Source organism: Ranitomeya imitator, chromosome 2, assembly GCF_032444005.1.
Source record: "Ranitomeya imitator isolate aRanImi1 chromosome 2, aRanImi1.pri, whole genome shotgun sequence".
Classification (NCBI taxonomy): Eukaryota; Metazoa; Chordata; class Amphibia; order Anura; family Dendrobatidae; genus Ranitomeya; species Ranitomeya imitator.
In genome coordinates, this window is record NC_091283.1 from 566,758,153 (window position 1) to 566,783,525 (window position 25,373).

A 25,373-nucleotide genomic window follows, 5' to 3' on the forward strand; every position below is an offset into this window, starting at 1 on the left:
TTACCTTTTGTTTGTTTTGTTTTTTTTCATCAGTTTCTTTGTGTTGTTCCAATACACAAAGGAAATAAACATGTGTATACAACAAAACGTGTAATTGCAATAATTTTCTGTGAGTAATACTTCATTTCCTGGAACAATTTCAAGGGTGCCAACACTTTCAACCATGACTATATAAAAATTCATCAAGAAAAAAAAAAGATTTTTCATGTGCATTGCCACAGTTCTTATACATCAGCAATTAAGAAATAAAAATTAAAAGACCAAAAAGTTTCCTATGCTAAAAATCGCATTAGCTGTAAAAATCGGATGCCATTAGGTTTATCCATACTGGATCAGATTTTTTTTTGCGCACCCATGGATTTTACAGGCAAGACATCTGAAATATGAAGAGAATAATGCTTGATAAAAATTTTTTCAAGCAGACAAAAAAAAAAAAAAAGTGTCATTTAAATTGCCCTATTCAAAAATACTGGTGTTAATGCTGTGAGTGTGATATCAGGTTTTTTGTTTTGTTTTTACAAGGACAGCACTCCCAATCCTCTCCCTTCTCTCTCACACACACAAAAAAAACACTGCATGAATAAACTCATCAAAAAACACTGAACATGGCCCATGGCAACCTGTATATATAAGTTTATGTAGCTTTTTTTTTTTCATTAAAAAAGAAGTGCGGTTGACTCAAGCTTAAAAGTAAAATATTTCCTACATACCTAGCTTCTTTTTAGGATCTAAATAAGTTTTTGGGACTAAAAAAAAAACAAAAAAAAAAAAAAAAACAGGAAAAACTTACTTACTCAAAACTTGAACATACAATAATACCGTTGTGTGAACTTGGCTTGACTTCAGAGTTCTGTCCGTAGAAATAAACATACATACACACACACACACACACACACATTATATATACCGTATATACTCGAGTATAAGCCAACCCGAGAATAAGCCGACCCCCTAATTTTGCCACAAAAAACTGGGAAAACTTAATGACTCGAGTATAAGCCTAGGGTGGAAAATGCAGCAGCTACCGGTGAATGTCAAAAGTAAAAATAGATACCAATAAAAGTAAAATTAATTGAGAGATCAGTAGGTTGTGTTTTTGAATATCCATATTGAATCAGGAGCCCCATATAATGCTCCATAAAGTTTGTGATGGCCCCATAAGATGCTCCATATTAAAATATGCCTCATAATAATCCTGCATAAAGGTTAATAATGGCCCCATAAGATGTTCCATAAACACATTTGCCCCATATAATGCTGCACAAATGCTGATTATGGTCCGATAAGATGCTCCATACAGACACTTGCCCCATATAGTGCTGCACAAACGTTGATTATGGCCCCATACAGACACTTGCCCCCTATAGTGCTGCCAAATGTTATGGCCCCATAGATGCTCCATACAGACACTTGCCCCATTTGCTGTTGCTGCAACAAAAAAAAAAGTCACATACTCACCTCTCCATCGCTCAGGCCCCCGGCACTTTCAATATTCACCTGCTCCTCGTTCCAGTGCCGCTCCGTCTTCTGCACTGACGTTCAGGCAGAGGGCGCGCTCTAACCACGTCACCGCGCCCTCTGACCTGAGTGTCACTGCAGAAGACGCTGAAGATGGAGCGGCGCCGGAATGGGGAGCAGGTGAATACCGCGCAGTGCTCCCCCTCCTCATTATACTCACCTGCTCCTGGCACTGTGCAGTCCCTGCTTCCTGGCGCCGGCAGCTTCTTCCTGTACTGAGCGGTCACCATTACCGCTCATTACAGTAATGAATATGCGGCTCCACCTCTAAGGGAGGTGGAGCTGCATATTCATTACTGTAATGAGCGGTACCATGTGACCGCTCAGTACAGGAAGAACAGAAAGTGTGAAAAAAATTCAAAATGCGGTGAAATTGCAAAAAAAGTGCAATCCCACACTTGTTTTTTGCTAGGTTCACTATATGCTAAGGCTGTTTGCACACGTTGCGGATTTGATTGCAGATCCGCAGAGTTTTTTGCCGCACGGAATTGCATCAAATCCGCAGTGTAGTGCGCAACCAATGTAAGTTTATGGGAGCCGCAGACTTGTTGTGCACATGCTGCGGAAAAAGCCGCACCGAAACGCAGCTTTTTTTTCCGCATCATGTCACTTCTTTTGTGCGGAACTGCACCCATAGACTTGCATTGAGTCGGGCACATCAACCGCAAAACCGCAGATGTAAATAAGATCTGCAGTTTTACTGTGGATGTGGGTCCGAGAAACGCTGCAGTTCGGGAGGAGGGAAGTGTGTGACTGTGCGGGACTGTCAGTGGGCGTGTGACTGTGCGGGACTGTCAGTGGGCGTGTGACTGTGCGGGACTGTCAGTGGGCGTGTGACTGTGCGGGACTGTCAGTGGGCGTGTGACTGTGCGGGACTGTCAGTGGGCGTGTGACTGTGCGGGACTGTCAGTGGGCGTGTGACTGTGCGGGACTGTCAGTGGGCGTGTGACTGTGCGGGACTGTCAGTGGGCGTGTGACTGTGCGGGACTGTCAGTGGGCGTGTGACTGTGCGGGACTGTCAGTGGGCGTGTGACTGTGCGGGACTGTCAGTGGGCGTGTGACTGTGCGGGACTGTCAGTGGGCGTGTGACTGTGCGGGACTGTCAGTGGGCGTGTGACTGTGCGGGACTGTCAGTGGGCGTGTGACTGTGCGGGACTGTCAGTGGGCGTGTGACTGTGCGGGACTGTCAGTGGGCGTGTGACTGTGCGGGACTGTCAGTGGGCGTGTGACTGTGCGGGACTGTCAGTGGGCGTGTGACTGTGCGGGACTGTCAGTGGGCGTGTGACTGTGCGGGACTGTCAGTGGGCGTGTGACTGTGCGGGACTGTCAGTGGGCGTGTGACTGTGCGGGACTGTCAGTGGGCGTGTGACTGTGCGGGACTGTCAGTGGGCGTGTGACTGTGCGGGACTGTCAGTGGGCGTGTGACTGTGCGGGACTGTCAGTGGGCGTGTGACTGTGCGGGACTGTCAGTGGGCGTGTGACTGTGCGGGACTGTCAGTGGGCGTGTGACTGTGCGGGACTGTCAGTGGGCGTGTGACTGTGCGGGACTGTCAGTGGGCGTGTGACTGTGCGGGACTGTCAGTGGGCGTGTGTGTGCGGGACTGTCAGTGGGCGTGTGTGTGCGGGACTGTCAGTGGGCGTGTGTGTGCGGGACTGTCAGTGGGCGTGTGTGTGCGGGACTGTCAGTGGGCGTGTGTGTGCGGGACTGTCAGTGGGCGTGTGTGTGCGGGACTGTCAGTGGGCGTGTGTGTGCGGGACTGTCAGTGGGCGTGTGTGTGCGGGACTGTCAGTGGGCGTGTGTGTGCGGGACTGTCAGTGGGCGTGTGTGTGCGGGACTGTCAGTGGGCGTGTGTGTGCGGGACTGTCAGTGGGCGTGTGTGCGGGACTGTCAGTGGGCGTGTGTGCGGGACTGTCAGTGGGCGTGTGTGCGGGACTGTCAGTGGGCGTGTGTGCGGGACTGTCAGTGGGCGTGTGTGCGGGACTGTCAGTGGGCGTGTGTGCGGGACTGTCAGTGGGCGTGTGTGCGGGACTGTCAGTGGGCGTGTGTGCGGGACTGTCAGTGGGCGTGTGTGCGGGACTGTCAGTGGGCGTGTGTGCGGGACTGTCAGTGGGCGTGTGTGCGGGACTGTCAGTGGGCGTGTGTGCGGGACTGTCAGTGGGCGTGTGTGCGGGACTGTCAGTGGGCGTGTGTGCGGGACTGTCAGTGGGCGTGTGTGCGGGACTGTCAGTGGGCGTGTGTGCGGGACTGTCAGTGGGCGTGTGTGCGGGACTGTCAGTGGGCGTGTGTGCGGGACTGTCAGTGGGCGTGTGTGCGGGACTGTCAGTGGGCGTGTGTGTGTGTGCGGGACTGTCAGTGGGCGTGTGTGTGTGTGCGGGACTGTCAGTGGGCGTGTGTGTGTGTGCGGGACTGTCAGTGGGCGTGTGTGTGTGTGCGGGACTGTCAGTGGGCGTGTGTGTGTGTGCGGGACTGTCAGTGGGCGTGTGTGTGTGTGCGGGACTGTCAGTGGGCGTGTGTGTGTGTGCGGGACTGTCAGTGGGCGTGTGTGTGTGTGCGGGACTGTCAGTGGGCGTGTGTGTGTGTGCGGGACTGTCAGTGGGCGTGTGTGTGTGTGTGTGTGGGACTGTCAGTGGGCGTGTGTGTGTGTGTGTGTGGGACTGTCAGTGGGCGTGTGTGTGTGTGCGGGACTGTCAGTGGGCGTGTGTGTGTGTGTGACTGTCAGTGGGCGTGTGTGTGTGTGTGTGTGTGACTGTCAGTGGGCGTGTGTGTGTGTGTGTGACTGTCAGTGGGCGTGTGTGTGTGTGACTGTCAGTGGGCGTGTGTGTGTGTGTGTGACTGTCAGTGGGCGTGTGTGTGTGTGGGACTGTCAGTGGGCGTGTGTGTGTGTGGGACTGTCAGTGGGCGTGTGTGTGGGACTGTCAGTGGGCGTGTCAGTGGGCGTGTGTGTGTGTGTGTGTGTGGGACTGTCAGTGGGCGTGTGTGTGTGTGTGACTGTCAGTGGGCGTGTGTGTGTGTGTGTGACTGTCAGTGGGCGTGTGTGTGTGTGTGACTGTCAGTGGGCGTGTGTGTGTGTGTGTGTGACTGTCAGTGGGCGTGTGTGTGTGTGTGTGTGTGTGACTGTCAGTGGGCGTGTGTGTGTGTGTGTGACTGTCAGTGGGCGTGTGTGTGTGTGTGGGACTGTCAGTGGGCGTGTGTGTGTGTGTGTGGGACTGTCAGTGGGCGTGTGTGTGGGACTGTCAGTGGGCGTGTCAGTGTGTGTGTGTGTGTGTGTGTGTGTGTGTGTGTGTGTGTGTGTGTGTGTGTGTGTGTGTGTGCGCGCGCGCGTGTGCGCGCATCATCCGATGGGACTACAAGTACGCAGCATCCAATCTGCAGCTAATCCGGATAGTGGACGCGCACCCCTACACTATCCATACATCTGTCAATAGATATATCTATCCATTGATATATCTATCCAGATATATCTATAGATATATGGATATATGTATGCATCTATAGATCTATCTATATGTAGATCTGTCTGTCCGTCCGTCTAATGGAGTGTGGGTTGTACAAATGTAAAAGTGGATGTTGGGCAATAATGGCATCAAATTTTTTTTTTTGTTCAATAATACATCTTTATTTAGCTTTCAAAAATGCATACAAAAAAGCATTAAAAAACACGCAAAAACTGCACAAAAAAATGCATCAAAACCTTGCAAAAAACGTGGAAAAACGCATCAAAACTGCACCAAAAACTGAATCAAAACCTCACAAAAACTGCATAAAAACCGCGTCAAAACCGTGCAAAAAACGCATCAAAAATGCAGTTGCGTTTTCTGCCAAGAGATGCAAATTTTGTGCAGAAAATTCTGCCACGTGTGCACACAGCCTAAAACTGACCTGCCATTATGATTCTCCAGGTGATTACGAGTTTATAGACACCAAACATGTCTAGGTTATTTTTTATCTAAGTGGTGAAAAAAAATTCCAAACTTTGCTAAAAAAATAAATAAAATAATTGCGCCATTTTCCAATACCCGTAGCGTCTATATTTTCTGAGATATCGGGTCGGGTGAGGGCTAATTTTTTGCATGCCGAGCTGACTTTTTAATGATACCACTTTTGTGCAGATACATTCTTTTGATCGCCCGTTATTGCATTTTAATGCAATGTCGCGGCAACAAAAAAAAACAAAACAATTTTTGCTTTTAATTTTTTTTCCTCGCTATGCCATTCAGCGATCAGGTTAATCCTTTTTTTTATTGAAAACAGCTGACATGTTGCGGCTTTGAAGTGGGCTCACCGCCGGAGCCCACCTCAAAGCGAGGGATACTGCCAGAAAGGGGTTAATGAACAATATGTTTCAGTTAATGAAAAAAAAAAAATGTTGTGGGCTCCCGCGCAATTTTCTGCGCCAAAGGGGGAAAGCCGACGGCTGGGGGCCAATATTTGTAGCCTGGGAAGGGGTTAATACCCATGGCCCCTCCGAGGCTATGAATATCAGCCCCCAGCTGTCTACGTAGCCTTTACTGGCTATTAAAATAGGGGGACCCCCCCAAAAAAATGACGTGGGGTCCCCTATATTTTATAGCCAGAAAGGCTATGCAGGTAGCTGCGGGCTGATATTCATAGCCCAGAGAGGGGCCATGGATATTGCCCCCCAGGCTACAAATACCAGCCCACAGCCGCCACAGAAATGGCGCACTTAGCCCCGCTCTTCCCACTCCCGAGTAGCGGTGGGATATGGGGGTAATAAGGGGTTAATGTCACCTAGCTATTGTAAGGTAACATTAAGCCCGGTTAATATTGGAGAGCAGTCGAGACGCCCATCCATTATTAATCCTACAGTAGTGAAAGGGTTAAAAAAAAATAGCCAGAAAAAAGTTTTAATATTCTTAATTTAACTATTCTTACCATACTCGATCGCCTGCAAAAAATTAACAATAATAAACCGTATACTCACTTCCCAATTAATAACGAGTGTCCCACGATGATCTCCCCTATAGAACAGTGACATCGAGTGAGGTCACTGCTCTATAGGACCTACAGTGACACACTGATAGGAGACAATGGCTCCTGCAGTGCATCACTGAGGTTACCTCAGTTCAGGGTCTCACTTTATGGCATTGCTGCGTGGGAACTTTCTCACACAGCAGTGCCAGAAGTGAGATCACAGTGGCGTAGGAATACATTGTGGGGAATACATTGTGGAAGGATCATTGTATTCCTGGAGCCCCTGGAGAGCAGTCACATCAGCTGATGCTGCTGCTCTCCACGGGAGATCGTCGTGGGACACTCGTTTTAATTGGATATCTGCGGATCAGGGAGTATAGTGTGTGTTTGTTATTTTAATTTTTTTTTTTTTTTTTTTTTTTTTTTACAGGTGACACTGGCTTCGGGGATCAAGGTGACTAGGTGATGGCGAGTATGTGTTGTATGCCTGTCTGTCTGTTTTTTTTTGTTTTTGTTTTGTTTTTTTACATTCAACACATTAGCCCGGATGATGGGACTACTACTGTCCTATCATTGGCTAATGTGTCACTCACTGTCACTGTAGCAGGCATAGCCCGATGGGACTTGTAGTCCCATCGGACGAAGCCTACACACAGAGACACACACCAATGACCCCCCCCGCCCGAAGCAGACCCCAGCACGGCCAGCGGACCCACCGCACACACCCACAGACCCCAGCACATCCCAGCACACCCGCACCGCCTGGCGCCCGCATATCTCGGCGCCCGCACATCCCGGCGCAGCCATGCAGACCCCCGCGCCCGCACATCCCAGCACAGCGTGCACATCCCTGCCTAGCCCCGCCCGCACATCCTAGCACAGTCCTGCAGCCCCCAGCGCCGCCCACAGCCCAGTAACTCGAGTGACCGCTGTCTGTGGAGGCTGGTCACTCCTACTGATGACATCACGTCAATTTCCAGAGTCTGGAAATTGACGTGACGTCGGTGGAAATTAGCGGCGGCTGCAGCCTGGGGGTCACGTGACCCGGACTCAGCCGCCGGCATAGCGCCGCTCACAGGCGAAAATGGCAACAGAAGGTATTTACAAAATTCATTAGGGGCCCCGGGGGGATACATTGATGGGGTTAATTGAAAGTAGTGGACAACCCCTTTAAAAAGGGACAACCCCAGCCCCAACCCTAATAGAAAAATGGAACATACTTTTTTATTTTAGTATTTTTATCTAACTAAGGGGGTGATAAAGGAGGGTTTGATTTACCGTTATAGGGTCTATCACAGATATCATAATGAACCAATATGAGAAATCTATTGTTGCCGGGAGCCGGCCGGCCGATCTCTGCGATAGCACTGCACATGCGCCCGCCATTTTCTTCCCAGAAGAAGACGCTGAGGGCTGGGATATCGAGCCAGAGGGACTGGGGGTTTTATTTCTCTCTCCTCTGATGTTCTGGATCATATCAGAGGAGAGAGAAATAAATGGGAAATTGGACCTTTTTTTTTTTTTTGCGGTAACACTAGGCACAGTAAAAACCGACCCTAATCATGTTCTCCAGGGTCTAAGCTACCCCCGTAGCCAAGACCCTGGAGATTTTCTGACGCTCGGGGGGGCGCTATAACCTTATTTCTCAGCGCTGTTAAAAAGCGGCGCTGAGGAATGAGTACCCATTACTGCAGCCGTTTAGATGCGCAACGGTGGTCATTAAGGGGTGTATGTTGGGAATAGAATAATTAGATCTGTTGTAAAATATCCAAGTAAGGGTCCAGTCAGGTGTGTATACATTGGGAGTGAGATCAGAATGCAATGCATGGACTGGCTTGCGGCTCTCCTGACCTGGGTGTGACAGCTGCCGTCATGCGCAGGTCAGGAGAGCCGCCAGCCAATCCATGCATGGAAGTCTGATTTATACGGCCTTCTGACTGCGTCATAATACAATGGACAGCTACCTGAATACTTATATTTGTAGTATAATACATATGCCTTGCAGCGCTGGAGTCCTGGGTTCTAATCCCACCCAGGACAACATCTGCAAAGAGTTTGTATGTTCTCTCTGTGTTTGCGTGGGTTTCCTCCGGGCACTCCGGTTTCCTCCCACATTCCAAAGACATACTGATAGGGATTCTAGATTGTGAGCCCCAACAGGGGACAGTGATGATAATGTGTGCAAACTGTAAAGCGCTGCGGAATATGTTAGCGCTATATAAAAATAAAGATTATTATATGCCTTTTGCATAAAAGATATTATTATTTATTATAGCGCCATTTACTTCATGGCGCTTTACATGTAAGGAGGGGTATACATAATAAAAACAGGTAAAATAACTTTAAACAATACAAGTCGTAACTGGTACAGGAGGAGAGAGGACCCTGCCCGCGAGGGCTCACAATCTACAAGAAGTAAACCATAAACCCTGAATCATGTGAACTGACTGAAAAATAAATAAATAAAATATATATATATATATATATATATATATATATATATATATATATATATATATATATATATATATATATATATATACACATATGCATATACACATACATATACATATACACACACACCGTATATACAAAAAGAATAAAAAAAATAAGAAGTTTTGGGACAAGAAGAGTGATCAAGCACAGAACTCCAGCCTCCAGGTGCCCTATGAATGTAAATGAAAGGTTCTTGAGATCACAAGAGGCAGCACAGCCCGAGTACAGACGTCTGACAAACAAGACCCATCTGTCAGTGTTTGTAGAGTGACGGGCGTCCTCTCCCTGTGCTAAGCTATGCTCCAGTATTTGTTACCGTGCATGACGGCTCTCGCTCGTCAGTCCGTCGCTATGGAGACCTGTAAGCCACCACTCACAAATGTCTCCAAAGAAGCAAAGCTAAATTAACTTGCTGCGTGTCACCAATGAGGAATGACTGGGAGAGCGCAATATCTGTATGAATTTCTAATGTCATTATGGCTATAAATGGAATTCTACTAATTAAATGCCACTCCCAGTCAATCACACTTCATTATCACCACGGTTATAGGAAATTAATAAAAAAAGGAGGTTCCTAATGATGTTAAGTTACACTCCATCACCTAAGTCTTTGCTGCCCCTTTACAACTAGATTTTGACTTCATCAATCCAGCCACAGCAAGAACCCAGACAATTGGCAGAAATGTAAAATACCACCGCCTCGTGTGTCAACACTATGGAGGAAAAGAACTGGTTTTGCTAGCTAGAACAGCCAATCAGAGCACAGCTTTCAAATCTTAAAACTATGCCTGAAAAATTAACCCACACAATGGTCCTAGCTTATCATACCGGTCTAAAAAAATAACTGTCAGTTGCCTATAGCAACTAGCGAGAACACAACTTATTAACAACAAATAATTGGTTGCTATGGGCAACAAATAATGGTTTTATTGTTAGACGAATTTGATAAATCTACCCTTCTTGGACGGTTTGCCAACAACCAGTCACAATATAAAACAATTATGATAAATTAGGTCCTCAATTTTAATTAAATGGGAGTGCCTGGTTATTCCACAAACCACAATGTGGTCTTTTAATTAAAAAAAAGTACACCTAAATTTTTTGCCAATATAACCAATTTTTAACCCCTTCGCCCCAAAGCCTGTTTTCACCTAAGTGACAGGGCCAATTTTTACAATTCTGACCATTGTCACTTTATGAGGTTATAACTCTGAAACGCTTCAACGGATCCTGGTGATTCTGACACTGTTTTCTCGTGACATATTGTACTTCATGATAGTGGTAAAACTACTTCGATATGACTTGCATTTATTTGTGAAAAAAACAAAAATTTGTCGGAAATTATGAAAATTTAGCAATTTTCAAACTCTTAGTTTTTATGCCCTTAAATTAGAGAGTTATATCACATAATATAGTTAATAAACAACATTTCCCACATGTCTGCTTTACATCAGCACAATTTTGGAAACATAATTTTTTTTTGTTAGGACGTTATAAGGGTTAAAAGTTGACCAGCGATTTCTCATTTTTGCAACAAAATTTGCAAAACCATTATTTTACGGACCACCTCACACTTGAAGTGACTTTGAGGGGTCTATATGACAGAAAATGCCCAAAAGTGACACCATTCTAAAAACTGCACCCCTCAAGGTACTCAAAACCACATTCAAAAAGTTTATTAACCCTTCAGGTGCTTCACAGGAATTTTTTGAATGTTTAAAAAAAATTGAACATTTAACTTTTTTTTCACAAAATTTTTACTTCAGGTCCAATTTGTTTCATTTTACCAAGGGTAACAGGAGAAATTGGACCACAAAAGTCGTTGTACAATTTGTCCTGAGTACGCCGATACCCCATATGTGGGGGTAAACCACTGTTTGGGCACATGGCAGAGCTCGGAAGGGAAGGAGCGCTATTTGACTTTTCAATGCAAGATTTGCTGGAATTGAGATCGGAGCCCATGTCACGATTGGAGAGCCCCTGATGTGCCTAAACAGTGGAAACCCCCACAGGTGACACCATTTTGGAAAGTAGACCCCCTAAGGAACTAATCTAGATGTGTGGTGAGCACTTTGAACCTCCAAGTGCTTCACAGAAGTTTATAATGTAGAGCCGTAAAAAAAAATTTTTTATTAATTTTCACAAAAAATGATCTTTTTGCCCCAAATTTTTTATTTTCCCAAGGGTAAAAGGATAAATTGGACCCCAAAAGTTGTTGTGCAATTTGTCCTGAGTACGTCGATACTTCATATATGGGGATAAACCACTGTTTGAGCGCATGGCAGAGCTCGGAAGGGAAGGAGTGCCATTTGACTTTTCAATGCAAAATTGGCTGGAATTGAGATCGGACGCCATGTCGCATTTGGAGAGCCCCTGACGTGCCTTAACAGTGGAAACCCCCCACAAGTGACCCCATTTTGGAAAGAAGACCCCCTAAGGAACTTATCTAGATGTGTGGTGAGCACTTTTAACCCCCAATTGTTTCACTAAAGTTTAGAATGTAGCATCGTGAAAATTAAAAAATCATTTTTTCTTTCCACAAAATGATGTTTTAGCCCGCAATTTATTTTCCCCAAGGGTAACAGGAGAAATTGGACCACAAATGTTATTGTCCAATTTGTCCTGAGTACGCTGATACCCCACATGTGGGGGGGAACCACCGGTTGAGTGCATGGCAGAGCTCGGAAGGGAAGGAGCACCGTTTGAAATGCAGACTTAGATGGAATGGACTGCAGGTGTCATGTTGCATTTGCAGAGCCCCTGATGTACCTAAACAGTAGAAACCCCCCACAAGTGACCCCATATTGGAAACTAGACCCCCCAAGGAACTTATCTAGATGTGTTGTGAGAGCTTTGAACCAACAAGTGTTTCACTACAGTTTATAACGCAGAGCCGTGAAAATAAAAAATATTTTTTTTTCCACGAAAATGATATTTTATCCCCTATGTTTTTATTTTCCCAAGGGTAACAGGACAAATTGGACCCCAAAAGTTGTTGTCCAACTTGTCCTGAGAACGCTGATACCCCATATGTTGGGGGGAACCACTGTTTGGGCACACAGGAGAACTCGGAAGGGAAGGAGCACTGTTTTACTTTTTCAAAGCAGAATTGGCTGGAATTGAGATCGGACGCCATGTCGCGTTTGGAGAGCCCCTGATGTGCCTAAACAGTGGAAACCCCCAATTATAACTGAAACCTTAACCCCAACCCTAACCCTAACCCTAGCACTAATGGGAAAATGGAAATAAATACATTTTTTTACATTTTATTATTTTTCCCTAACTAAGGGGGTGATGAAGGGGGGTTTGATTTACTTTTATAGCGTTTTTTTGGCAGATTTTTATGATTGGCAGCTGTCACACACTAAAAGACGCTTTTTATTGCAAAAAATAGTCTTTGCATCACCACATTTTGAGAGCTATAATTTATCCATATTTTGGCCCACAGACTCATATGAGGTCTTGTTTTTTGCGGGACGAGTTGACGTTTTTATTGGTAACATTTTCAGGCAGATTACATTTTTTGATCGCTTTTTATTCCGATTTTTGGGAGGCGGAATGAACAAAAACCAGCTATTCTTTTGGGGGAGGCGTTTATACCGTTCCACGTGTGGTAAAATGGATAAAGCAGTTTTATTCTTCGGGTCAGTACGATTACAGCGATACCTCATTTATGTAATTTTTTTTATGTTTTGGCGCTTTTACACAATAAAAACTATTTTATATAAAAAAAATAATTGTTTTTGCATCGCATTATTCTGAGAGCTATAACTTTTTTATTTTTCTGCTGATGATGCTGTATGGCGGCTTTTTTTTGCGGGACAAGATGACGTTTTCAGCGGTACCATGGTTATTTATATCCGTCGTTTTGATCGCGTGTTATTCCACTTTTTGTTCGCCTGTATGATAATAAAGCGTTGTTTTTTGCCTTGTTTTTTTTTTTTTTTTTTGCGGTGTTCACTGAAGGGGTTAACTAGTGGGATAGTTTTATAGAGCGGGTCGTTACGGACGCGGCGATACCAAATATGTGTACATTTATTGTTTTTTTTTTTTTTTACACATTCTATTTTTTTTTTTTTTTACTTTCTAACATTGTCCCAGGGTGGGACATCTCTGTATTAGATCAGATCGTTGATCTGACAGGCAGCTTACCTGGCTTTCCAGCGCCTGCTCTCAGCAGGCGCCGGCTAGCCAGGTCACTTCATGACCCGGAAGGAGTCCGGCGGCCATCTTGGATCCGGGGACTCCTTCCGGGTCACCGGAGCAACGCGATCTCATTGCGTTGCTCCGGTGGGAGAGCGCAGGGAGCCCCCGTCCCTGCGCGATCCCCCTCTATGCCGCTGTCACTACTGACAGCGGCATCAGAGGGGTTAAATGCCCGCGATCGGTGATAGCGCCGATCGTGGGCATTGCTGCGGGGTGTCAGCTGTCATATACAGCTGACACCCGCACCCGATCACCGCGGCGCTCAGCGCGAGACCGCGGTGATCGGTGCGCCGTACTAGTACTGCTGCTGGCACTAATGCAGTGCCGGCAGCGCAGTACTAGTACGGCGCGTGTCGCGAAGGGGTTAAATCTGCATATCACTCCCCAAAATGTCCCACCAGGCTCTATTTACCCTCCAGTTAGAGTGGTCCTTCTATAGTTCCAGGGCTCCTAGTCCATCATGAACAGTGTAGTCTCAGCTAGCCTCCTGCCCGCACAGCTCAGCCTCCTGCCCGCACAGCTCAGCCTCCTGCCCGCACAGCTCAGCCTCCTGCCCGCACAGCTCAGTTCCCTGCCCGCACAGCTCAGCCATGTAAGACTGCTTTACTGGAGCAGCAACTACAGGAAGAAAAGGAATTTATATCCTCCTGGCGGCTGCTCACTTCCAGAAATAGGGACTCAGCGCCCTCTTACTACACAGTGCGCACGCTGTTCTCACTCCCAAGCACTATGATTGACAGTATGTGTGCAGAGCAGGGCTGTCAATGTGAATACAGTCACTCTCAGTATAGCGCAGTGGTGACCATCACAATAAGCCTTTAAAAAAAAAAAAAAATTAAACGAGAAATTTAAAAAAAAAAATGGCCTGTCTGATGTGGTTCTGAAATATCATAATCCCCAAGGTTGGCAAACCTGTCTATAATGTTATTATAATTCACAGATTGAGAACTGACCTTCTGAAGCAAAGATCTGTAACCATGGAAATAATCAGAAAAGGGCACCATGTTTCCATCACATTTACAGCTATTGGACGGCACAGAGGAAAATAGAAACCATCATCTCAATCACCAACTGGCTAAGTGTGCAGTGGAACAGGAAAAATGCAGGAATCCAGCATAAGTGTATATTCATATACACAAGTTTGTTTTTTTCAGGTTTTTGATCTACCATTTTCCTCTTTTACATTTGTGCACGGCTACTGGACCATCTAGTAAATGGGGAGATGATGGACGCTCACCTTAATTGATCACTGTCATTTACACAAACTTTTACAAGCAAATAAAAAAAAATATATATATATATATATATATATATATATATATACACACACCGGTATATATATATATATATATACACACACACACCGTCATGGCCAAAAGTATTAAGACCCCTGCAATTCTGTCAGATAATACTCAGCTTCTTCCTGAAAATGATTGCAATTACAAATTCTTTGGTATTATCTTCATTTAATTTGTCTTAAATGAAAAAAAAAAACACAAAGAATTGTCCTAAAGCCAAGTTGGATATAATTCCACACCAAACATAAAAAAAGGGGGTGGACAAAAGTATTGGTACCGTTCGAAAAATCATGTGATACTTCCCTAATTTGTGTAATTAACAGCACCTGTAACTTACCTGTGGCACCTAACAGGTGTTGGCAATAACTAAATCACACTTGCAGCCAGTTGGCATGGATTAAAGTTGACTCAACCTCTGTCCTGTGTCCTTGTGTGTACCACATTGAGCATGGAGAAAAGAAAGAAGACCAAAGAACTGTCTGAGGACTTGAGAAACCAAATTGTGAGGAAGCATGAGCAATCTCAAGGCTACAAGTCCATCTCCAAAGACCTGAATGTTCCTGTGTCTACCGTGCGCAGTGTCCTCAAGAAGTTTAAAGTCCATGGCACTGTGGCTAACCTCCCTAGATGTGGACTGAAAAGAAAAATTGACAAGAGATTTCAACGCAAGATTGTGCGGATGTTGGATAAAGAACCTAGACTAACATCCAAACAAGTTCAAGCTGCCCTGCAGTCCGAGGGTACAACAGTGTCAACCGATACTATCCGTCGGCGTCTGAATGAAAAGGGACTGTATGGTAGGAGATCCAGGAAGACCCCACTTCTTACCCCAAGACCTAAAAAAGCCAGGCTGGAGTTTGCCAAAACTTACCTGAAAAAGCCTAAAACGTTTTGGAAGAATGTTCTCTGGTCAGATGAGACAAAAGTAGAGCTTTTTGGGCAAAGGCATCAACATAGAGTTTACAGGAGAAAAAAAGAGGCATTCAAAGAAAAGAACACGGTCCCTACAGTCAAACATGGCGGAGGTTCCCTGATGTTTTGGGGTTGCTTTGCTGCCTCTGGCACTGGACTGCTTGACCGTATGCATGGCATTATGAAGTCTGAAGACTACCAACAAATTTTGCAGCATAATGTAGGGCCCAGTGTGAGAAAGCTGCGTCTCCCTCAGAGGTCATGGGTCTTCCAGTAGGACAATGACCCAAAACACACTTCAAAAAGCACTAGAAAATGGTTTGAGAGAAAGCACTGGAGACTTCTAAGGTAGCCAGCAATGAGTCCAGACCTGAATCCCATAGAACACCTATGGAGAGATCTAAAAATGGCAGTTTGGAGAAGGCGCCCTTCAAATATCAGGGACCTGGAGCAGTTTGCCAAAGAAGAATGGTCTAAAATTCCAGCAGAGCATTGTAAGAAACTCATTGATGGTTACCGGAAGCGGTTGGTCGCAGTTATTTTGGCTAAAGGTTATGCAACCAAGTATTAGGCTGAGGGTGCCAATACTTTTGTCTGGCCTATTTTTGGAGTTTTGTGTGAAATGATCAATGTTTTGCTTTTTGTTTCATTCTCTTTTGTGTTTTTTCATTTAAGACAAATTAAATGAAGATAATAATACCAAAGAATTTGTGATTGCAATCATTTTCAGGAAGAAACTGAGTATTATCTGACAGAATTGCAGGGGTGTCAATACTTTTGGGAATGAATGAGTGAATGAAATATATATATATATACACATACACACACACACATATATATATATACATATATACATATCTTATGAGATATAGATTTGCTTCCATTTCCACCTACTTAACCCTCGCATCATCAGTCACTCTGAAAAACAGCTAAAACAAAATCAGACTGCCGCCTCACTGAGGAATCAGGATTACAGCTACCTATTGAAGTCAGTTGAAAGGGAGCCAAATTAAACAGGCAGAAACCGTGTGTTTTACTTCACCTCAGTGCTGGATTCACAGCTACACTGCTCAGTACTGCTGTATAATGTCCTTAATGCTGCTGTTCCTGAAAAAACGCTATGAAGAGCCTGGAGAGCTGAAATCCTTCATGTTTCTGTGCGCCATGCATCAGAGACATAATAAACAACTTGTCTCCACGCTCTAGCTTAGATACATCAGAAAATTAGAGAATAGAGTATGCAAGGGGATAATCGGAAGATACAAATGCATAATGGCTTGAAGCAGTGTTATTATTCCTCATGTGCACAATATGTTATTCTGAAAAGTCACCTGAAATGACATCTAGCAAATTGTGAGATTTTTGGCTGGATTTTTCAAGCAAATGTGGGAACAGTGAGTTCTGAGCTGTACAACTGCCGAGATCAATGAACGGTAAGCAACACACAAGACGAGAAGAAAAGTGAACCATCATTGCAATAAGAAGAGTACGTATGAATAATGGAAACAGATCAGAGATTATAAAAAAAAAAAAAAAAAAGGAGTCTGAAAATTCATGGACCTGCCAACTACCAGGATCATGGGCTATACAACTGCAAACAAAATTTTTAAACCCCCCCCCCATTGCAAGAACAATTTATATCGCTCAACATGACCAACATACAGCAAGTGGTTTCACCACATTCAACACAAAATTCCACTTTTGATGATTTCTACAGACTCAGAATTACACTATGCAACATTAAAATTGCAACATAAAGAAGGATGTGTAAATCTATAAATCGAGGAAGCAGCAGGTGTTGTTAAGATCTGCAAATGATCAAAGTTTCAAACACCCACCTTCAATCTGCAGCATATAAAAAGGGCATAAAAGCCAAATTAAAAGCAAATTTCTTTTTCAGCCACATGTATCCTTAAATCAAGTCTTGTGATATGATTGCACAAGTCCTCCTGTTTGTAGATGTGCAAATTATTGCCTCTTGTCGCTAAGAGGGGCAGAATTTTTTTGAGTTGAGACCTCAAATAACTTCAGATCTCCATGTGAGTAAGTCGACATGTTAGCACTATTCAACTAGGAGTGATCCACTGGTTGGCAGAACTATGACAAACTGGATTAATATGTACCTTGGCATGGTTTTTCAGATCAGAAGTATGGCACATAGTGATCTTTTTACTACTGAAAGTGAAATTGGTCCCAATATCTACACAAACCATCAGAAGGCATCTAAATGTCATTGGGCTATGAGCTAGACATCCAGATACAGGTGATTTTTTTTTTACCTCAATCTACAGATCTCAAAAGGCTATCATGCTGATTAAGGTCTATTCTCAGCGTTGAGTCTCGTGTTTGTTTTGGCCATAATGATACCTGGAGATTGGTCTTAAAACCATGTGAACAATGCCATGATGAGGTCTTCACGAGAAAGAGAGAATGAATATGTCATATGCAATTGTTACCATCCACCTCTCGTGTCTCCCCTTTTCCCCATAGTTTGTAAGCTTGCGAGCAGGGCCCTCACTCCTCTTGGTATCTATTTTGAACTGTGATTTCTGTTATGCTGTATTGTCTGTACAAGTCCCCTCTATAATTTGTAAAGCGCTGCGGAATATGTTGGCGCTATATAAATAAAAATTATTATTTATTATATGTCACATCAGTCCTACTCCTGTGGTTATGGTGTGGTGAGACATAATGTATGGTCGCTGGAAAGGAACATCAGGAGCTTAGAGATCCATTGGTTGGTTGGTTGTAGTATCAGTGGTACGGCCATTTCTCCATGATGTCCCAGGAGCAGTTTTTCAAACCAATACAAGGCAGCATGTTGCGTGTTCTACTATGAGCTGCCTGCGTTGCCTAATCAAGGCCTGTAGAGTTTCTGGATTTGTCTTCCATCAAACACATCTGGGACATCATTGGTAGGCTATTACAAATGAAGCTGCCAGCAGAGGACTTTTATCATTTGTGCCCAAGTGCATTCAGTGTGGTACAATATTCCTGACTTCCATTAATAACTTAATTGATAACAGTCAAGGCTTGAAAGAGCATGCATTTCTGTGAATGGCACTCATAATCCATACTGAATAAAACGAGACATTTTGAAAAGTTAGTTTCCATATTTTCATCATGTACATATTACATATCACATCTCCTTCTTGGAGTTGTAATTTCGATATTGAGGATTGTATTCAGCGCCTTCATGACAAGATTCTTTAGTACTTTGTAGAGCATTTTTGGCTGTTATGACACGCTACCTACGCAACATTACCAGACACCAGCTTCTGGCACAGTTCTGGGGGGAATCTTAGGCCATTCATCATGGGCAATAGCTTCAAGTTCACTAATATTCTTATAGGTTGTGCAACCACCTTCTTTAAATCTAATTAAAGGCTTTTTTTTTTACTGGGTCAGGCGAATGTGATGGCTCCACCAGAATATTTGAGGACTTCTTCTGATACCAAGCTTTCTTTAAGCTGCTTGGGATCATTGTCCTGCTGGAAGGTCAAAATATACCCAATTTTCTGCTTCCTCGCAAAAGGCGTTTTGTTTTCACCTAGGATTTCCTGATTATTGTTTGACTCCATCTTGCCCTCCACACACTTCAAGTTTCCAATGCCAGATGAAGCAAAGAAAGCAGCTCCAGAGCATCACTGAGCCACCGCTTAACTTCACTGCAGGCATCACTAAGTCACCACCATTCATCACTGTAGGCATACGCTTCATTCATCCCCATCTATACATATTGCTGATTTATAGGCACAAAAAGTTCCAGTTTTGTTTCATCACTCAACAGATCAGAATCCCAAAATGTTTGTGATTAATTAATATGATTTTTGTATATTGAAGCAGACTTGCATTTTTGAGTCTGAAGTAGTCAGTGTATGCTTTGGAGTCCATGGATGGAGACAGACAGCATTTATGTGCCTTACTGTGCACATCCAGGACGATTAACAGAGGAACAGTAAAATGCAGAGATCCAAGCACAAGATACTTCAGATTTATGATCTTTAAAAATTGATTGAACATATTTACTAAAACAGGTCTTCTCTAATATTAATATCTGTAATCCCATTACCTGTAGAACTCAGAAAACCTATCCTTAGCAAAAGTCGATGGCTAAATATACATATATAGACTATATAGTTTATATTTACAGTCATAGTGTATAATATTTTAGATATGAACTTACATTAAACATGCATTCACGATCTCTCAAAGAAACGGAGTACATTTTTTTAATAAAATGCCTGTATAAAATAATAGGTGTTTCTATTAGGATAACATATACATGTCTGATAATGACGAGTGTAGCAGAGAGGGGGAGATTTCCATTCACATTTATTCTTCGGGCGATCGTTACTGTAGATGTAGACAGATGCTCTGCATGTAAACACAGGGCTGAGTGTATGGGAAGATGGATGGCCTGATACAGGAGAAGATGGCAGCCGCACAAGCATGAGGGCTGCAGGCACCTCACCATCCGCGTACTGGCACTGAATTACAATGAGTGCAGGGACCCCATTCTCAGCACTGTCAGATATGCAGGCAGCAAGATTGAAAGCCGGCAGCTAGGGAGCTCAGCAGACATGGAGATGAATGTACCGGAGGAGGATTCATACTAACCTTTGGTTTTTTGTTCAGCAGCCTGAAACAGAGGAAAAAAAAAAAAGTGTTTAATTAAAAGGGCAAAAAACACTGTATGAAAAATTGGGGAAAAAGAAGACAGAAAGACGTAAAAAGCGTGACAGAATGAACCAGCAATAGCGGAATAAAGAGGGGACACGGAAAGAGAAAGACACAGCGAAAACAGACAGAAAGAAGAGAATGAGGGAAGGGGACATGGGAATGACTGCACACAATGGCCGCTGCACTGCTAATTGCCTCCTCGCCACTTTATAAGTTCAAGAACCTTAAAGGGAACCTGTCACCCCGAAAATCGGGGGTGAGGTAATCCCACCGGCATCAGGGGCTTATCTGCAGCATTCTGTAATGCTGTAGATAAGCCCCCGATGTTACCTGAAAAAGGAGAAAAAGACGTTAGATTATACTCACCCAGGGGCGGTCCCGCTGCTGGTCTGGTCAGATGGGCGTCTCCGGTCCGCTGCGTCGCCTCCCATCTTCTTTCCATGACGTCCTCTTCTGATCTTCAGCCACGGCTCCGGCGCAGGCGTACTTTGCTCTGCCCTGTTGAGGGCAGAGGATAGTACAGCAGTGCGCAGGCGCCGGAAAGGTCAGAGGCTCGGCGCCTGCGCACTGCAGTACTTTGTCTGCCCTCAACAGGGCAGAGCAAAGTACGCCTGCGCCGGAGCCGTGGCCGAAGATCAGAAGAGGACGTCATGGAAAGAAGATAGGAGGCGCCGCAGCGGACCGGAGACGCCCATCTGACCAGACCAGCAGCGGGACCGCCCCTGGGTGAGTATAATCTAACGTCTTTTTCTCCTTTTTCAGGTAACATCGGGGGCTTATCTACAGCATTATAGAATGCTGCAGATAAGCCCCTGATGCCGGTGGGATTACCTCACCCGCGATTTTCGGGGTGACAGGTTCCCTTTAAACATTCATAGTATCTCGAGAGCGTTTCCCATACATCTACAGTCAATTCAGGTCCTCTACCATCAGGAAAGTGGCATTTTAATTAGTAGGAAATCCAGACAAATACAATGTCCCCCCTTCCCCCCAAAAAAATAAAAACCCTGACCTTTTTCTGGGCACCTTCCTTCTTCTTCTTTTCTTCCTGCTTTTTCTTTTTCTTTTCTTCCATCAAATGTTCCTCTATTTGAGTCTCTGGCTCTATGTCCCTGAGAGAAAAAGGACAAAAATAATTGCACATGTACAAGAGGTGAACCTATATAGCATCTATAAAGCTTACGCTCAGAAATGCTGGTAACTTTAGACTCACTATACTCCGAACTTATCCTCGATAGGTCTATAATATCCCATCAGTGGGGGCTGACACCCAGAACCCCCACAATCAGCTGTTACCACCTGTGGCCTTTGTACAATATGGCAGATCTGGTGGCTACGCCTGGTGTCATGATCGGATATGGATGACCTATCATGGGATACCCAAATCAAAAATATTCATACCCCAAAAACTTAGGCTTAAAATGAAATGCATCATCAGAAAACTAGCTATTGTTTAAGTCACGTTCTTGTGTTATATCTATATGTTTGTTTTTTTTATTTTACCAATGTTTTTTTTCCCACATCAAAACCTTTATTAAAAATAGAAATAAGAAATTGTCCTTTTCACACTGGCCCTGGGACATCACCTACTGTGATTGGTGGATCCTATGTTACAAGCCATGTATAGAGGTGCCAACCATTCATTGCAATCCTGTCTCTGATGATAATGAGCCTGCTGAAATGTCCCATCCTTTAAGGAAGAGTTATAGGTCTAAAAAAAGTCCCTAGCAGTTTCCTAATTTTGTATTTTAAACACTTAAGGACGTACCCATTTTGAGCCTTTGGGACAAAGGCTTTTTCCCCCCACTGACACTGTCCAGAAGCCACAGCATTTTTCTTTTGATGTAGCTGTATTGGTGTTTTTTTTTTTGCTGTTTTTTTTTCCAGATGTGTTGTAAAAGTCAGTGGCAGCATTTTGGGGTACATAAAACTAATAAAAGTTGGGTTAACTCTATTGGGAAAAAAAAAAAAACTAAACCGCAGTTTTTTGTTTTGTTTTTATTATTTACTTGCTGCACAAATAAGACGTTACCTTCATTCTGCGGCTCAGCAAGATTATATTGAAGTCAAATGTCTATAGTTTTATTAATGTTATGACTTGTTTTCTGTCGCTGTATTCTGAGAGTCATGTGTCTTACTTTTTATTTTTGTATAGGAATAGCGTTTATTTATTTTTTATTTTTTTTGAGTGACAAGATGTTTTCAATGCTATCATTTTTGGTACATACAAGTTTTTAATTACTATAGGCTATTTTATTGGAGGTGGAATGTACAAGTGAAAGAATTCCTGACACCAATCGCTATTTACGGTAGCGTAATTTACACATTCACTTTATTTAGGAGGCCTACACAATAATGACATATATATATATATATATATATATATATATTTTTAGATTTTACTAGTATCACAAAAAAAAAACCCACGGGTGGGTTGCCATATATTAAGACCTATAAATGTTTTATTTCTCCTTAGTGTTGTGTGAGAGAGATACGGTAGATATGTATGTATGTATGTATGTATGTATGTATGTATATATACACCAGTGGTCCCCAACTCCAGGCCTCGAGGGCCGCCAACAGTGCAGGTTTTCAGGATTTCCTTAGTATTGCACAGGGGTTGGAATCATCACCTGTGCAGATGATCACATTACCACCAATGCAATACTAAAGAAATCCTGAAAACCTGCACTGTTGGCGGCCCTCGAGGCCTGGAGTTGGGGGACCCCTGGTATACAATATATATATATATTTTGTAAAATGACACATTTTCTTTAACCCCTTCATGACCCAGCCTATTTTGACCTTAAAGACCTGGCCGTTTTTTGTAATTCTGACCAGTGTCCCTTTATGAGGTAATAACTCAGGAACGCTTCAACGAATCCTAGCGGTTCTGAAAATGTTTTTTCGTGACATATTGGGCTTCATGCTAGTGGTAAATTTAGGTCGATAATTTTTGCGTTTATTTGTGAAAAAAATGGAAATTTGGCTAAAATTTTGAAAATTTTGCAATTTTCAAATTTTTTATTTTTATTCTGTTAAACGAGAGAGTTATGTGACACAAAATAGTTAATAAATAACATTACCCACATGTCTACTTTACATCAGCACAATTTTGGAACAAAAATTCTTTTTTGCTAGGAAGTTATAAGGGATAAAATTTGACCAGCGATTTCTCATTTTTACAGCAAAATTTACTAAACCATTTTTTTAAGGGACCACCTAACATTTGTCAGTTTGAGGGGTCTATATGGCTGAAAATACCCAAAAGTGACACCATTCTAAACAATGCACCCCTCAAGGTGCTCAAAACCACATTCAAGAAGCAGCAGAAGCAACATGGAAGGAAAAAATTAACATTTAACTTTTTAGTCACAAAAATTATCTTTTAGCAACAATTTTTTTATTTTCCCAATGGTAAAAGGAGAAACTGAACCACGAAAGTTATTGTAAAATTTGTCCTGAGTAAGCTGATACCTCATATGTGGGGGTAAACCACTGTTTGGGCGCACGGCAGGGCTTGGAAGGGAAGGAGCGCCATTTGACTTTTTCAATTAAAAATTGGCTCCAATCTTTAGCGGACACCATGTCGCGTTTGGAGAGCCCCTGTGTGCCTAAACACTGGAGATCCCCCACAAGTGACCCTATTTTGGAAACTAGACCCCCCCAAGGAGCTTATCTAGATGCATAGTGAGCACGTTGAACCCCCAGGTGCTTCACAAATTGATCCGTAAAAATGAAAAAGTACCGTACTTTTTTTTCACATGGGTAAGGATAAAATGGATCCTAAAATGTGTTGGGCAATTTCTCCTAACTACACCGATACCTCATATGTGGTCACAAACCACTGTTTGTGCACACGGTAGGGCTCAGAAGGGAAGGAGCGCCATTTGACTTTTTCAATTAAAAATTGGCTCCAATCTTTAGCGGACACCATGTCGCGTTTGGAGAGCCCCTGTGTGCCTAAACATTGGAGCTCCCCCACATGTGACCCAATTTTGGAAACTAGACCTCCCAAGGAACTAATCTAGATGTGTGGTGACCACTTTAAACCCTCAAGTGCTTCACAGAAGTTTATAACGCAGAGCCGTGAAAATAAAAAATAATTTTTCTTTCCTCAAAAATTATTTTTTAGCTCACAATTTTTTATTTTCACAGGAGTAACAGGAGAAATTGGACCCGAAAAGTTGTTGTCCAGTTTGTCCTGAGTACGTTGATACCCCACATGTGGGGGGGAACCACTGTTTGGGTACACGTCGGGGCTTGGAAGGGAAGTAGTGACTTTTGAAATGCAGACTTTGATGGAATGGTTTGCGGGTGTCACGTTGCGTTTGCAGAGCCCCTGATGTGCCTAAACAGTAGAAACCCCCCACAAGTGACCCCTCTTTGGAAACTAGACCCCCCAAGGAACTTATCTAGATGTGTGGTGAGCACTTTGAACCCCCAAGTGCTTCACAGAAGTTTACAACGCAGAGCCGTGAAAATAAAAAATCATTTTTCTTTCCTCAAAAATTATGTTTCAGCAAGCAATTTTTTATTTTCACAAGGGTAACAGGAGAAATTGGATCCCAATAATTGTTGCCCAGTTTGTCCTGAGTATGCTGGTACCCCATATGTGGGGGTAAACCACTGTTTGGGTGCACGTCGGGGCTCGGAAGGGAGGGAGCACCATTTGACTTTTTGAATACGAGATTGGCTGGAATCAATGGTGGCGCCATGTTGCGTTTGGAGACCCCTGATGTGCCTTAACAGTGGAAACCCCTCAATTCTAACTCCAACACTAACCCCAACACACTCCTAACCCTAATCCCAACTCTAGCCATAACCCTAACCACAACCCTAATCCCAACACACCCCTAACCCTAACGCTAACCACAGCCTAATCTTAACCCTATTTCCAACCCTAGCCCTAAGGCCATGTGCCCACGTTGCGGATTCGTGTGAGATTTTTCTGCACCATTTTTGAAAAATCCGCAGGTAAAAGGCACTGCATTTTACCTGCGGATTTACTGGGGATTTCCAGTGCTTTTTGTGCGGATTTCACCTGCGGATTCCTATTGAGGAACAGGTGTAAAACGCTGCGGAATCCGCACAAAGAATTGACATGCTGCGGAAAATACAACACAGCGTTTCCGCGCGGTATTTTCCGCACCATGGGCACAGCGGATTTGGTTTTCCATAGGTTTACATGGTACTGTAAACCTGATGGAAAACTGCTACGAATCCGCAGCGGCCAATCCGCTGCGGATCCACAGCCAAATCTGCTGCAGATCCGCAGCCAAATCCGCACCGTGTGCACAAAACCTAATTCTAACCCTAACCCTAGT

At 43.9% G+C, this 25,373-nt stretch overlaps 1 protein-coding gene across 2 annotated transcripts in view; it reads right to left on the reverse strand.

The window, feature by feature from the left end:
* The window catches only part of TNRC6C (trinucleotide repeat containing adaptor 6C), a 569,817-nt gene that overhangs the window by 107,652 nt on the left and 436,792 nt on the right, over positions 1-25,373 (reverse strand). For both annotated transcript variants that reach the window (XM_069752117.1, XM_069752116.1), the window contains exons 3-4: positions 21,059-21,158; positions 19,984-20,005 (exon numbers count right to left, since the gene is read on the reverse strand). In XM_069752117.1, the coding sequence (XP_069608218.1) occupies positions 19,984-20,005; positions 21,059-21,158 (122 nt within the window). The remainder of the gene's footprint in view (positions 1-19,983; positions 20,006-21,058; positions 21,159-25,373) is intronic.